The sequence below is a fragment of the Chelon labrosus genome (genome assembly GCF_963514085.1).
Source record: "Chelon labrosus genome assembly, chromosome: 23".
NCBI lineage: Eukaryota > Metazoa > Chordata > Actinopteri > Mugiliformes > Mugilidae > Chelon > Chelon labrosus.
The window spans coordinates 20,112,666-20,128,045 of NC_140356.1; the positions used below are offsets into that span (position 1 = coordinate 20,112,666).

General features: G+C 40.2%; 1 protein-coding gene across 2 annotated transcripts; it reads right to left on the reverse strand.

The window, feature by feature from the left end:
• Positions 1 to 1,601: 1,601 nt before the first annotated feature.
• LOC311508483 (tetraspanin-8-like) lies at positions 1,602 to 9,789 on the reverse strand. Of its 2 annotated transcripts, XR_014699763.1 has the most exons (10): positions 9,645 to 9,789; positions 8,764 to 8,820; positions 6,999 to 7,118; positions 6,847 to 6,921; positions 6,167 to 6,262; positions 5,938 to 6,039; positions 5,469 to 5,501; positions 5,299 to 5,382; positions 3,059 to 3,214; positions 1,602 to 1,705 (listed from the first exon to the last, which is right to left on the reverse strand). XR_014699763.1 is itself a non-coding variant. In XM_084573252.1 (9 exons), the coding sequence occupies exons 1-9, from the start codon at positions 9,702 to 9,704 to the stop codon at positions 3,122 to 3,124; spliced, it is 720 nt and encodes a 239-aa protein (XP_084429378.1). In that variant the 5' UTR covers positions 9,705 to 9,789; the 3' UTR covers positions 2,200 to 3,121. The 2 variants fall into 2 exon arrangements, 1 of the variants encoding a protein (XP_084429378.1); XM_084573252.1 differs by lacking the exon at positions 1,602 to 1,705 and having other exon boundaries at positions 2,200 to 3,214.
• Positions 9,790 to 15,380: the final 5,591 nt, after the last annotated feature.

Genomic DNA, 15,380 nt, shown 5'->3' on the forward strand with positions numbered 1-15,380 from the left:
TTGAATAGAGAAATTATTTATATTGTATAGGGTGGATTTGGTGCCAATGAGAAAAATTCAGTTTTACAACTGTTGAGTTTGAGGAAGTTGGTGGAGAACCAGGTCCTAATTTCCCGAATACAGTCAGAGAGGTAAGTGGGTGGAAAGGTGGAGTTGGGTTTGGTGCACAGGTAGAGCTGGGTGTCATCCGCATAACAGTGGTAATTAATATTATACCTATGAAATATCTGGCCAAGTGGGATGAGGTAGATGACAAATAAAAGAGGCCCAAGAACAGAGCTTTGGGGAACACCAGAGAAAAGGGGTGATGGGCGGGATGTAAATGTTTTTAACCGAATGAACTGAGTGTGGCCAGAGAGATATGAGATGAACCAATCGAGAGGTGTGTCAGAGATACTGATGGAGGCTAGACTATGGATGAGAATGGAGTGGGAGATAGTGTCAAATGCTGCGGTTAGATCAATTAGAATGAGGATTGAAAGGAGTCCTGAATCAGCAGCCATAAGGAGGTCACTGGTGATCTTTAACAGAGCTGTTTCTGTGCTGTGTAAAGGGCGAAAACCAGATTGAAATTGTTCATATAGGTTATTGTCATAGAGGTGGGCATGGACTTGGGATGCAACGGTGTTTTCACGAATTTTAGAGAGAAAAAGAAGATTGGAGATAGGACGGAGGTTACTGAAACTGTAGGGGACAACGAAGGGACAAGACCAGAGGTGAGAGAGTAATGAACAAAGGCAGTTATAAGAGGGGTGAGAGAGTTTATGGAGGCTTTAACAAGACCAGTTGGCAGGGGGTCGAGCTGGCAAGTGGATGGCTTAGCTTTCCTGATGAGGTCAGATATATTGGAAAACGAGGGTAGTATGAAGTTAGAAAGTGTAGAGGAGATAGAAGTTTGGGCAGGTGGGAGGGGTGAGGTGTGTGCACTGTGAGCGAGCTGTTGGTGGATAGTGTCAATCCTTGTATTAAAAAAATCCATAATTGCACTGCAGTAATCAGTTGAGTAGAAGTGAGGAGGAAGAGAGTCAGAGGGTTGTAGAGTTTTGTTAACCAGAGAAAAGAGAGCCTTTGTGTTCCCATCACCTGAATTGATTTGATTTGCAAAATAAAGTGATCTGGCAGTGGAGAGCATGTCCTTGTAGTGGAGAATGTGGTTATGGAACATGTCCTGATGTATGGTGAGGCCAGATTTCCTGTAGAGGCATTCAAGTTGACGTCCTTTAGCCTTAAGGTGACGGAGTTCATGTGTAAACCAGGGTGCAGAGCAGCAACGTCAACACAATAACTGTCTCACCTCTGATGTTCAGTCTGTCTGGTAGAGTGGGAACAAACCCTGACGTCCCGGAGGAAGACCTCGTCAAACAGCTGATGGCAGGGTGATCTGAATTCTTCATGTCTGAATCAAGACCAAACATTTATTTGTAGTATTTAACTCATTCATTCATTCATTCATTTAGATCTGAACCATGTACAATTCAACCCTTTAACAACAGAAGAAACAGAACCAACAAGAATGATCACAAACCTGAGTCCTGCTGCACACCTGCTCCCTGTCTTCTTCTTCTTCAAACTAGTGGTTTGAGGTGCATTACTGCCTCCATCTGGACTGGAGGGTGAAGACTTAGATGGACTTCATTGATCCTCAAGGGAAATTGCTTGGTTACAGTAGCTCAGTTGGACGTAAGAAAAACACTCTAAAAAAATACTGGAAATAGAAGAAGAGGAGAAGGAGGAGGAAGAGGAGAAAAAGAAGATGACGCAAAATAAAAAGAGGAGAACGAAGAGGAGGGGAAGAGAAAAGATAAAGAAGAGGAGGAGAAGAAAGACAAGAAAAAGATGAAGAACTGAAAAATGAGAAGGAGGACAAAAAACTGATCCCACAGTGGGATTCCAGCATCAGTCGTTATCTTAATATTAAACAAATGAGAATATTCTGTTTCAGCGTCGACATACACATCAGATTAGGAAATACTTCAGGTCATCGTGGTTCATGGTGTTAGTGCTCTTCTGGACTGATTTTAACCCGAGGAGGTTCTGGCTTCCAGATTACTGACCTCGTCCCAGCACCTCTGATATTGTTTTACAATTTCAAATGCACCAGTAAGATTTCACTTTTTATTTTAAAAATATAAACAGTACTTTAGAAGCACCTTCAGTGTATACAAAAATAATAAAATTCATTTGTATAAATTGGTAGAGATTAAAAAATAAAACTGCAACAACAACAGAATTAATCATTTTGGCTATGGCTGTATGCTAAGCTAAGCTAAAGACTTGATTTGTAATGAAATGTCTGTACATATATCCACTTAGTATATATCAGTATATTCCAAAAATGCAGTATGTTTTTGTATTAGCCTGTTAGCTGTACTTGCTAACGCTGGAGTTAGTTTGTAAAACGCTCCACAAAAGAAGAGTGGTTTTAAGAGAGTTATACTCAATGAACTTAAAGGCCAGCTAGCAAAGAAGTTAGCTCGCTTTCTGACAGCTAGCTGGCTAATTTAAAAGCTAACAAGCCACACGTTAGCTAAAAGAGCTATGGCGACAGATTTTGGTTGCTAGCTTATTGCTATCCAAAATAAGATTTCTTGAACTGTTTTACTGTTTTAAAATTGCTTTTAACATAGCACCAATGTGGGTAAAAAATTTTCTCTTTTATTTTTTGTTAAAATGTACAAACTTAACTTGCTAGCTGCACCGCTTTGCTAACTAGACCTACAGGGAATCATTACATCCCCCAACTAGGTTTTCCTGAAATGTTTTATTGTTTTGAAATTGCTCCTGTGTTTTTTGAAATTCAGCTCTGTGTCCAGGAAATTTAGTTTTGTCCTTAAACCTATGACCTTCTGGCCTCATCAGGTTAACAGAGCTGCAGTCAGATATGGTTCAGCTAATTGTTTTTACAACATGTCTCCATATACAACTAGTACAAAAACAAGACACATAAGAAATATAAAGAAACACACAAAAAAATAAAATGTTTCAACAATCGAATGCTGAAAAGCTTTCTTCTCTTAAAAGGCAAACATTTTTTAAAAAAAAGGGTAATTAAGGTTACATCTTCACTGACTCCTCCTGTAACAGTGCAGAGGTTAAAGGTCAGAGGTTGTGGGGTTTCCCTTTAGTAGCTCTTCATGGCCATGGAAGATTCTCCTGTGCTGTCAGGGCGTCTGACCTGGTGGATCATAAAGAGGGAAACCAGCAGACCCAGCAGCTGTGGACACAGACAGACAGGTGGTCAGTTTATAAAAATCAAACCAGGAGTCAAGGACATTGTTGTGCAGGTGATCTGTCCAATCCCACTGTCTTCTTATTAAGTATTTTGTGTCTTTACCCAAATTGATGCTGCAGGCTTTTTCCCCTTTATTACTTAAAAGTTTTCAAATACTATTTCAGATTTGTGTGTCAGAAACCGTGATTTTGCTGCAGAGGATTAGCCTTCTACATGAAACCTGAAACTTTAGCTATATTTCCTCTAATAACATGTCTGTGAAGGCTCTCAGTCATCCAGGTCATGGTATATCCAAAAAAGGTTCAAAAAAGGTAACTGGACTTGTAGAGTTTTTTTGAGAAGATGTTTCACCACTCATCCGAGTAGCTTCTTCAGTTCTAGGGGACTGGTGGGAAGTCTGAGGTTTAAATAGGAACTCCTCGTGAAACTTGCTTGTTATGTTAACAACCAGACACAGGTGCAGCTAATATCCATTAACGATTGGGTACTTACCTGTTGTTGAGGGGGGACTATTTTTGCCACGGTCCTCTTCCCTATGAATGGTTCTCTAATGACTCTTGTCCATCAGAGGCTCCAGTGTCAAAGTGTGAATGAGGCTGAAACTTCTTGGGGACAGAAGTTAAAACTGTATCGTAAATAGATGGCAGATTAAATCTCAGTCCATCTCCTCTGTTTAATGAAGGTTTCGACTGTACCCACAAGACTGGATGGCAAGGAGAAGGAGCAGAAACACGTCAAACAGGCACTCAAGACGTGGATATCCCAACTGGGCCTTTGTCAAAGGCTCAAAAAGATATCCCAAAAAGGACAGTGAGGAGGTGAGCAACAAAAGGAAAAACATCGTCATCCCCTACGTGGCTGGAGTGTCCGAAACACTCAGGAGAATTTTCAGAAATCACTGTTTTCCAGTTTATTTCAAACCAGGGAATACACTTCGGCAAAGACTGGTTCACCCTAAAGACAAAACTCCCAGGTAGAAACATAGTAATGTGGTGTATGCTGTTCAGTGCAGTGAGGAGTGTACAAACTTCAGGAAACGATTCAGCGGTCCACCTACACCTGAAGGACAAAGGGCACTCCTTTGAAGATAACAACGTCCAAATCTTAGCCAGAGAAGACAGATGGTTTGAAAGAGGAGTAAAGGAAGCCACCTATGTCAGACTGGAAAAACCTTCACTAAACAGAGGAGGTGGACTGAGATTTAATCTGCCATCTATTTACAATACAGTTTTAACTTCTGTCCCCAAGAGATGAGTGGTGAAATGTCCTCTCAAAAAACTCTACAAGTCCAGTTGCCTTTTTTGAGCCTTTTTTGAAAATTTGTCTAATAACTGTTTACCAAGCTAAAACAGAACATTAGCTGCACCACACAAAAACATCTTAACATTTAATAAAATTTGAAATTAACCAAACCCAACATGAGACGAAATGATCTAAAATCAATAAGAAATACTTTGTTCCCGCATGGTAGCCACCTGTGGCCAATGCTAACACTAGCTAAATGTAAGAAATAAACTTACATTATGTTTGCATCTCTAACATTATAAGTTACCTTGTTGCTAGCTAGATAATCTGTTTCTCTGTGGCTTATTTAGGCCAACCGTTGCCTAGCGGTAGGGTCACTACCACTTGATGCTAATATTCATGCTAGCATCAGCCGTGTTTCATTTAAAGGCAGCAGAAGTTAGGAAAGATTTGTAGCCTAAATTTTGTAGCATGAAGAGCTACAACAACAGTTTCAGGTTGCCTAGTGCTTTAGTGTTTAACTTGCAAGCAACACTGCTTTGCTAGCTTGACGTAAAAGGAGTCATTACACCTCTTTCTTAACTGTATTACTTTTTTTTAAATTGCTTATAGTAAAGTTGTAAAGTGGGAGAAACCTTCAGATGTGATTTTAGTAGCCATCTGTGGCCAAAGCTAAAGCTGTGTCTTTGCCTCTTGTTACGGTTTCTCTGTGGCTTCTAGAGGCAACAGTTGCCGAGCAGTAGGGTTACCACGACTTGATGCTAACATGGGCTACATGCTAGCCACCAACAACAACAAATAGGAATGAGGGTAGCGCTTACTGCAGTGATGGAAAATGCAAAAAAAAAGCCCATGGCGATCTTGAAGAAGATGTCTAAGAACACGAAGATGAACCAGCTGCAGCTCTGCAGAAGAAAAACTTAGTTATTATATGCGAATACCACAAACTGATTGGGGTTTGGATTTGCTGCTCGGTTGACTGGTTGAATACCTTTGCGTGGATCTTGTCTGGGCCAGTTGTTCCCTGCATGAAAACAACATCAAAACAGTCCGCTACGTATTATTTGTCGAACACCAACACCGTACAGTCTGTATTTAAGATTAGAAAAACAAAAGACTGGCAGGAAGTGAAAAGGATGGAGTGTGATTTTTTTTTTTTGTTGTTGTTAATTCTTGCACTGTTGCCTCAACAGTTGAGTTCAACAAAGGCAGAAAATTTCTATTTGGAGTTGTACAGTTTTGCAATGCAATTTAACAATGCAGACTTTAGCAACAGCAGAGTTACCACAGTGAGACTGCTTTAAGGTATTAAGGATCACTCTGAAACTGCTAATGGAAAATCTACCAAGAACCAATGATTCTAATACCTTTAATCATGAAAAATTGGCATGAACATGAGACTCCTTCACCACCTATATAATTCTAAAGTTGACATAGAAGTTTAATTTTCTTAAACGCACCCGAGGCCTGGCTTTACAAGTAGATCCTGCAGACTTGCAAGCACACGAGTCAGGGATCTCTTGGCCCCAGTCCTCGGCTTTCACCACCCCACAACACTGGGCCTGCAAGCACATAAGAGAGTGACTTTCACCAGGTGGAAAGGGTCTTCGTCAGGAATATAAGCAGCTGTTAGTAAGCAATGCAATGTGTAATTAAATTAACACTTGAGAGGGTAAAAAGAACATTTACAGATGTCTGGAAGCCCTCAAGAAACATTCTTATGTTCTCGTCTTCCATGAAGGCCTTTGTATATTCACTGGAGGCGCTCTCAAAGGCATTTTTTATCTACGAGGAGAGAAAAAAAAAAAAACAGCATATGCATCACAGACCAAAGAGAAAGAATAAGTCGGCATCAAGACAGACTCAGAAGGACATTAACATCAAGGTGGTGACGAAGAGTGAAGATAGAGTTGGAGTTCAGTGTCAGTTTTTTCTGTCCGTGGATCCAAACACTAGTCCTTCATATTTCCTCACTGGCAATTTTTCAAGCCCCTCTTAACATCTTATGGGCAAATGTTCTTATGTCTTATCTTATCTCAGTAAATGTTCTCTCTCTACTACCACTCTGGAAACTGACATATAAAAATTTTAGATGGAAGAGCAAGTTCGTCTCATTGCTGCCCTTTGACCCTTTTCATCCCTTCTACTCTACTCATTCCTTCCCATCAACCCTTCTCATTCAGCCCTAGGCCAATGCCAGGAAATTCATCCATTCAGAATTTCATCCAGCTGCTACTGTCAGTATGTACAGCACGTATTACGCAAGAATTTCCAAGAATTTCCAAGAATTACAGACAAATAAGACCATTAGTATCAAGACCATCAGAGGGAACCGTCAAGGATCAGTGGTGGTTAGAAAGATAGATGACCTGGTTTCTTTTGACGGCGTAAACGATGCCAAAGATCAGCATGATGATCATTCCAGCCGCCATGAATCCTGCAAACTGTACAACAACAACAACAAATGATTCAGTTGAGAGTTCTTATCCACACTTTGTTTGTCGTAGGCTTTTGTACGTACTATTTTTAGTGCGATCTCTTTCTCTGAGCAGGCGGCAAAGATTCCAAGGCAGGAGATGCCAAGGACACCGATGGAAAACAACCAACCCCAGCCCAGGCTCGGACATCCGACCGCCGACAGCTGCTCCCCATGACAGGACAACAAAACAACAATGAATTAGAGCTGTAAGTGGTGGACACAATAAAAAACATCTCAATACTTGATATATTGTCAGTGATACAAAAAAGAAAACATTTTCTTTAACTTTGAATTAAAACAATCAGCCACAATGTGTTTACCTGCTAACAATTGTGAACGCTTCACCACTCGGCTAGGCTAACTTGACGTATTAAAAAGACAATGACTTTATTAAGAGATTGGAAAATGTCCAAGATTAACTTTGTAGGTCGGGTCCACCAGGACCAAGCTGCACCATAACGCCAGTTTTTCAATGTTGCAGAGTGGAGCGCCTTCACCAAAGAGTTTACCTGGTACTACTTTGATTAAAAATCTAATTCAGTTCTATTTCCATTCTACAGTGATTAATGTTTTCCATCTGATCTGATCACGTCATTTGATTTATGTCCATGGAAGCAGTCAACCTCTGATCTAGATCTAATAGGCCACACAGATTAATCAGTTTCTAAGAAGGCTATATGTATAAATAATAATGATTTACTCATTTTGTGTCATCTTGTGGCCAATGAAAGACTGAATGTTTCAGACAAAAACAGCCTTTTGTACAACTCAATACTGACTGAAGCGTCCTGTCTGGAAGACAGGATATGAGAGTCAAACCTGATTACAAGTTCTGCAGAATGCCCCAAAAGAAGTGGAAAGCAAATTTGATCAGTCCAAAACAATGAGCTAAACATAAACATTTTTTTTTCCATAAAAGGATATCTGCAAAAAAAGTTGACTCTGAGTGGAAATCTCCACTACATCTGGCCTTCTGCACGCCTCCATGTAAACACTGCAAGTTCTTTACATTTCTACTCAAGGGCTACACAAGTCAGATGCTTGCTGTATGTATGTATGTGGAACTATAAACATGGTTTCCTGATGAACGACATCAGGCTCCATTTTCAAGAATCTAAACCAGTTGCTTTTGTTACTGAACTTCCTTTGGCCCAGACCAGAGGTCTTTAAATAGAAACTCAAGCCTCTTGATTGTCTCAATAGTTACATAACCTCATACTCTATTTTCACTGTGTTAGCCTCTAAGTCATGTTACAGTAAAATCTAGTCGTTCTGCCAAGAGGAGCCATATAAAGAGAAACTGTAGTTGAGTGTTCGGCAGTGACCGTTAAACCGACAACAATAACGACCAAGATTTAATCCTAAACTAAGCTAGACAGTTGTTAGCTCCACTTGAACAGGTGCTGTTGAGTCAAATTGTCAAAGCTGTTTCTTTTAATGCTGGATACGAACACTATTAGAATGAAACCCTCATGTCTACATGGAGCCCCATCCACAGAGTCCACCATGCTGAATGAACAAACCAAAAATGGACTCCAGAGAGGACCTTTTACATTACATTGACTCAACATTTGAAAAAGGAGTATTCAGTTGGTTGCAGTTCACAACTTTACCACTTGATGTCACCATTTCCTCTATACTGGTCCTTTAAAGGATAATTCAGCTTTATCAGGCCTAATTTTCAGTTTATACAGGCTAACATTTATTTTTTTACTTCAGATTTCTTGTTTTTGAAAAATTCAGAAGTGTAATTAAATTAATATTGTGACTGAATGCACTCGGTGTTGTTGTAGTTGTTGTTGTTTACCTGGTGGCTGAAAATGCTGGCCTTCATCATACCCAATATCAGCAAACATCCGATGAGCTGAGGACACAGTTTAAGGATTTAAGCTCAGCGCATGGAGGATTAAGTGTGTGAAATTAAACATTTTCAAACAATCATACTTTATTTAAGAGAATGTAAATCAATCAAACACTCTTTATTGGAGAACATTAAGATTTGAAAAGTGTTTTTGACACAACAGAGAAGGTTTTAAAGGGATTTAAATTCTCAGACAGGTTATCTATAGGCGCACCACTTCCTGCTAATGTGTTCTGCTATTTCTGCTCTGAGACACACGGGGGAGACAAAGAGCTAAAGAATTTTCTCCTTCAGAGCTAAACAGAAACTCCTCATATTTAAATCTTTGGAGACACAAATGTCTTTCACATGCAAGTGCACTGCTTTCATGCAAGTTATAAACTCTAATCTAATGTATTTAAAATAACATTATACACCATCTTAAAATCATATTAATAAGTAAAAAAAGAAAGGTAAAAGAAGTCAGAAACTGCAAATTGAATCCAGTGTGCACCAGGAAAGACAAAAACATGGTGTGGTGAAGGTGAAAAGAAATGCTTTTTATTTTTTCCGTTGAGCCATATTTTGTTAAACAGAAAGGGGCGGACTCAACTCGACGTGACTTTTTTTCATGTCTCTTTTTTTCTTTTGTTAGTTAGTTTAATTTAGAAGCTAAAAATCCACCAATTAATCTTTCAACTTAATTTTTAAACCTCTTTCATCTTTAAACATCTTCTCAAACTATTTCTAAATGTTAAATAATAACTCCAACATTTTTAAAGATTAATTTCTGCTTTTACACAAAAAATAAAGAAATGAAAAGAGAAATAAACAGAGTTTGCACTTACTGCAAACAGCACATTGAAGAAGATGAAGAGGCACTTGAGGCATCCGTTAATTTTTCCCATTTTGAGTTGTTTTAAGAGTGTCTGGGAGGAGGTGAAGCACAGTGAATGTAGCTCAGTGAGACTGTGGTGATGTGCTGCAGTAGAAGCTGTGATAAACCCACGGCAGGAGGGAGCTGTGGCACATAGAGCTGATCTGCAAGAGGGGGAAGGCGGGAAAGTGGTGATGCCTCTTAACCATCAAGACCACACTGAACAAGTACAGATAACAGATTAAATGTAAAGCCTCCAGCCGATTGAGTCATGTATATAATGAGCCCTGATCCACATTTTAACTCATGTCAGCACGAAACTGAAACTTTTTTTTAGAGGTGATTTCTGATGTTTTGGTTATACTTTCCCGAGAGGCCCCTCGGTTTGTGCATTATTATTATTATTTATTTTTTCAATTTTGGTTTCAGGCTCTAAAATAAAAAGTAAATACTACAAAAAAAACAAAAAAAAAAACAAAAAAACAATGCTAATAAAGTAAATTGACCTTTCGTCAGTCTATGAAAAAAGAAACCAGAAAGAGAAGTAAAGGACATTTGATTCAGTCAGTGTTTTAAATCTTTTCTGTTGGTCCAAACGGAGCATGGACATGACTCTGGAACAACGTTCAGATGTAACTTTAGACTTTCTGACTCAAGGTATCTGGTCATCTGAATTTCTCTCTGAATCTGGAGAAGAACCAGGTTTATTTAGAGCTGAACACAATGATCCATGGACCAGAGAGACCTGGACCAGTGGTCACCATGGAGACCACTTCCTGGACCAGAGACACCTGGACCATTGGTCACCATCCCTCAAAATTTAGAGACCTATTGTCTGAGTGTTTTTATGAAGGGGTCAAATCCACATTCCTGAGAATTCACTGGAATGCACCAACACCACAGTTTTACGGGCATTCACCTTAAACCTCATGTTTTGTGTCCTCTCAGTTTGTGCTGCATTCACCGTTTTTACAAATAGTCCAAATAACAGGCCCCATTTTGTGGTTTTCACAACCTCATAAGTTCACGAGTTGTTTCCTGATGTTTTCAGACATGTTAGAGGTGGACGGTGACTTTATATGTTGTCATTTGGTTGTATGGAGTTTTAATCTTATAATATGTTGCAGGAGACTGTTGATATTCCCTACAGACTCATCCTTTACTTATGTTGCTGTTTTTTCCGACATTAAGCTAGCCAGGCATTAGCTTACTAACAACAGTTGCTTAGCAGCGGTGTATTCATGTCATAGAAGGTTGTCCACACAGGAAAGAGACAATGGTTGAAGGTAAACTAATCTTGACTTATGGACGCGACCATTACAGCTGATTGACACCGTCCGCCATTTTGGTTCCTACCCCTAAATTCAAAATAGCAGCCTGGAGTGGCATACGTCCATACACTAGAGATATTTATATGCAAAAACATTTATGACGGGAAATAAATAAGAGGGTTGATGGTCCTCTGCGTCACTTGACTTAAAGGGAAAAACTGAAAATGAAAATTGTCACGACCTGGCTCAGAGGAAGGACAAAATGTGGAGACCACACACGTTTCTTTCAAAGTAAAACTCAAATTTATTAACCAAACTTACACAATACCGCACAAAAGCGAGAACATTCAAACCGTTGTGTTCCTTCAAACCGCAAGCCAGAAAGGAGAGAGAAATCAAGACTGCCTGCCCCAGTATATATAGGTGGGCGGTCACAGGTAATGGTAAATGGTAAATGGCCTTGCTTTTATATAGCGCTTTTCTACCTATTGGTACTCAAAGCGCTTTACAGTCATAGACACATCCACCCATTCGCTCACACAAGCACACACACATTCACACACCAGTGCCACGCACTGGGAGCAACTGGGGGTTCAGTGTCTTGCTCAAGGACACTTCGGCATGTGGCACATTCCGGGGATCGAACCGCTAACCCTCTGGTTCGTGGACAACCCGCTCTACCTACTGAGCCACAGCCGCCCCCACAGGTGTCAGCAATAAGGGAAAATAAGCCCCTCCCCAGATCCTAGTAGCCATCTTAAACAGAAAACAGGCCTCGAGGCCCACAGGGAGTCACAAAATCAAGATAAAAGTGAGAGTGACTCTATGAAACATGAATAAAGAAGAAATGTAGGAATAAGTTATCTGACTGACCTAGTATCTATGAAGGTTCTCAGTCATCCAGGTCATGGTACATACAATAAAAAAGGTGAAACAAGGACTAAACCACTGGTGGGAATCTAATGTGTTTCTGTTTTCATACATTAATAATCCTGCCGTTAGGATACCTGATCAAAGTTTTCACTCTAAGTTACTCTAAGTTACTCTAAGTCCCTGTGTCTCCACCTGGTCTCTCATGCGTCCCCAGCCAGCACTTGAGATCTGATCTCACTTTGTGAAGCTGGAAAGTCTCTTACATGTTAAGGTGGCTGGTTAATAGCTGCAGGAGATGTTTTGTGAACGGTTTTAAAAGAGAAACGAAAGTGAAGTGTTTTAGACGCTGTGTTCACTATGCCCCACCTGTCGCTGTTCAGCTTCCTGATGATCTTACCACAAGTGTTTGTGGGAGGTTGTTTTTTTTAAGCCGAAAAAGGGAAATAAGTTCAGTAACATCTGGTTTCAGTGTTGTGAAAGTTCATACTAAACAAGAAGTAGCTCAAAAATCAGTCAACAGAGATAAAAATGAACTAGTTCAAATTTTATAATTTTGAACTAAGTTTATTGACTCAAGCATGAACAGTTTGCCCTCAACAGAATGTCTGACTGACCTGCACATCCTGTGCTGCTTTTTTGAAGAACCATTGACTGTACATACTAGGAAATAACTCATATGTTTTTGTGGATCAGTTGCTTCTGTGATGCCAGAGCCGGCTTCTCTTTCCAGCCATGCTGTATACAGTAAATCACACGTTGGCTTTTTTTTTTTTTTTTTTTCTCTCAACGGGGGTGAACTACGTTACTTCCCTCCAGACTGAGTGAAACTCAAGTCTATGGTAACTGTTGTCCCTTCAAAGTTTTCTTCTTCAATCCACCCTTTTTTTTCCAAATAACATAAGATAAACATAAAGCAAAGCAAACAAAAGATAACAATAAAGCAAAACCAAATAACGTAAGAAAGATAGAGCAAAGTCAGTTTTCAATCAAAATCAATTTCAATTTCATACAAAAAGTCAGAATTTTCATCTTCTAGTTGCGGGTTAGATTCAGTTGTGGTTGTAGCTGAATACATGATAGTAGCTGTTGTTTTAGTAATCAGTGATTTGCAAACAGATTTAAGGCAGGTAACTAAAAGGCTGAGAATGAGCAGTGCACCAAATCCAAGTAATGTAAAATTCGAAGATTAAGTAGCCCAAAAATCTTAATTTCCCTTTAAGCCAATAAGACAAACAGGATGATGTAAAGTCTTAGCAATGTTGTTCATGTGATTGGTTATTTCTTGAGTGGTAGCATTGTGATCAGGTATGAATGTGCAACATTCAGTTCCAACAATGGCACATGTTCCTCCTTGGGAGGCCAACAGATAGTCCAGTGCAGCACAATTCTGTAGATACATCATTCTGATGGCAGTCATTTCTTGTGAGAGTGTGGCTATGCCCTCTGCACTTCGACCACGTGAGAAAGAGAGAGATCTCTTATCTGATCTAAAGCTGCCAGTAACTCGGAATGACAGCACTAAACAATCTTGTCCATGGCGTTTGTGTATGCCTGAATAAGTCCGTCTTCACAATGTGGACCGGAGGGGGCAGAGTAAGTACTCGCATGAATGGTACCACATGACCAAGACCCACACTCCGACCACCCCTTTGGTAAGTATTCATATGCTTTCATGTCACAAATCCTTTTGGTAAAGGAATGGAACACTGGCTTGCTCTGATAGCAAGATGGTAGTGATCCATATCTGTTCCTTCACCTGTGATTTGTGGTCATTAAAGTCCTTCATCTTCTGGTGTACAGAAGAGTCCCATTTAGTCAGGTGTAATCCACTCAGGTTGAATCCTGGTATCTGGAGATGTGCTTCACCGTCTTCCTCTGAGACTAAAGGAGCCAGCTTTATCCTGTTGGGGAGGGGGTCCTTCTATTGACCCGACGGTGACATCTTTTGGGAAATCTCCCACAATTTCCTTGAGCTCCTGCCAGTTCCAAGGCTTGTAGACAATGTCCCTTTCCTATGGTCATAAGCGGGGCAAGTGTTGTTGGAGCTGGTTTCTCTTGTTTTCCCCCTTTCCTCATTGTAGCTGATCCCTCTGCATTGTTCTCACCTTTTCTGTACTCCATAATCCAATCATCATCATCGTCGTCGTCATCAGCAGTACTGCAGTCTTTTAAGCTTTTTAAAGGGTAAAGATTTTGGACTTGTTCAACTCTGTTCGACGGCTCATCTACCTGGAGATCTGCTTTAGTTTTTATCTGCGTTGTGTTAGCTTTACTTTCTTCCAGTGGGGCAAGTAACTTTTTATTTTGGTCAGTGAGAGTAGATATTTGAGATTCTGTATGCCAGCGTCTACTTTCATCCCTCCAAATCCTCAGGGAGAAAAAATGCTTATTCTTATCTCTACGACAATTCAGTCTCTCTTTCAAATTCTCTAACCTATTCTGGTCAAAAGTGCCATTCTGAGGGAATTTTAGGTGGCCATCGTCAACTGTTATCTCAGTCCATGTAGTCACAACTGTCTCCACCATAATTGTCAAACATATATTTTGTAGGACCAGTCAGCTCTCTCTCTGACCTTCCACTGAAACAACCTCCCATTGTCTGTCTGTAATGGTAAGATCTTTCTCCAAAAAAAATTTGAATACCGCTTGCTATTGCTCACAATCACTTTCAATCAAAGCTTGGCTCAGAATCTACAGGTCAGTTTACATAAAATGGACGAGCAAATCAGCCCCACGGCTGTAGTTCCAATTAGTCCCTCTCTGGACTAAAGTCAAAGTGGTCAAAACACTGAGGACCACATCCAAACACAATCACAGGTTCAGCTACCTGAAATATTTTGACCATCACCTTAAAAGCAGTCAGATTCTAGCACGAAAGGCAAACAAGTTTACAAACAAGTTACTCATACAGACACAGTTACCCTATTATCACTCCTACTCACAACCACACAGCAAACTTACTCAAAATCACGAATGAATGAATGAAACCTGTATTGATCCCGCAATGGGGAAATTACAATGGTGTCAACTTCTTTGGATTTCCAACTTCACAGACTCTCCAACAGCACACGGCAACACTAAATGGGTTCTCAAAAAGGTAGCTCATCTTTTAGTCAACATAGAATTCTCAATTCAATGCCGTGTCTTTGGTCTGGAAGAAGGAGTCTCCGTGGAAGTATGTTGCCATCCGGGTCACGGCACCATGTTGTTGAAGAAAAAACAATCCAAGTCTAGTCCCAAGTTTGCTGAAGTGGTGCAAGATTATTGGAGTTCCAGGTCATGGTGAGCCTACCGACACAGAGTGGGTCCGAGACCAGAGACTGACCCAGAATTCAGGGCCAGAGAACAGATATACCCTGTCCCAAGGTATGGTTTCAGACAGTTCCTGAATAGATTGCAGAGTGGATGTATATTGGTCAGTTGAGAGACAGACCCTGGATGATGATAACAGGTAACTCTGGACTCAAAGGGGAATAGCACTAGCGTATCATAACAAAATATTGGTGAAATGAACGCGTTTCGCAGTAGATAATGCGTTATTTAGATGCTGTATCTCGGTGCCC

What these genes read in the sequence shown, in the direction of transcription:
- LOC311508483 (XM_084573252.1), bottom strand. Translation starts at nt 9,704, where the DNA reads ATGGGAAAAATTAACGGATGCCTCAAGTGCCTCTTCATCTTCTTCAAT. An exon ending in AAGAGATCGCACTAAAAATA is followed by an intron (nt 6,922 to 6,998) that starts GTACGTACAAAA and finishes GTTGTTGTACAG; the next exon opens with TTTGCAGGATTCATGGCGGC. An exon ending in CTTGTAAAGCCAGGCCTCGG is followed by an intron (nt 5,502 to 5,937) that starts GTGCGTTTAAGA and finishes GTTTTCATGCAG; the next exon opens with GGAACAACTGGCCCAGACAA.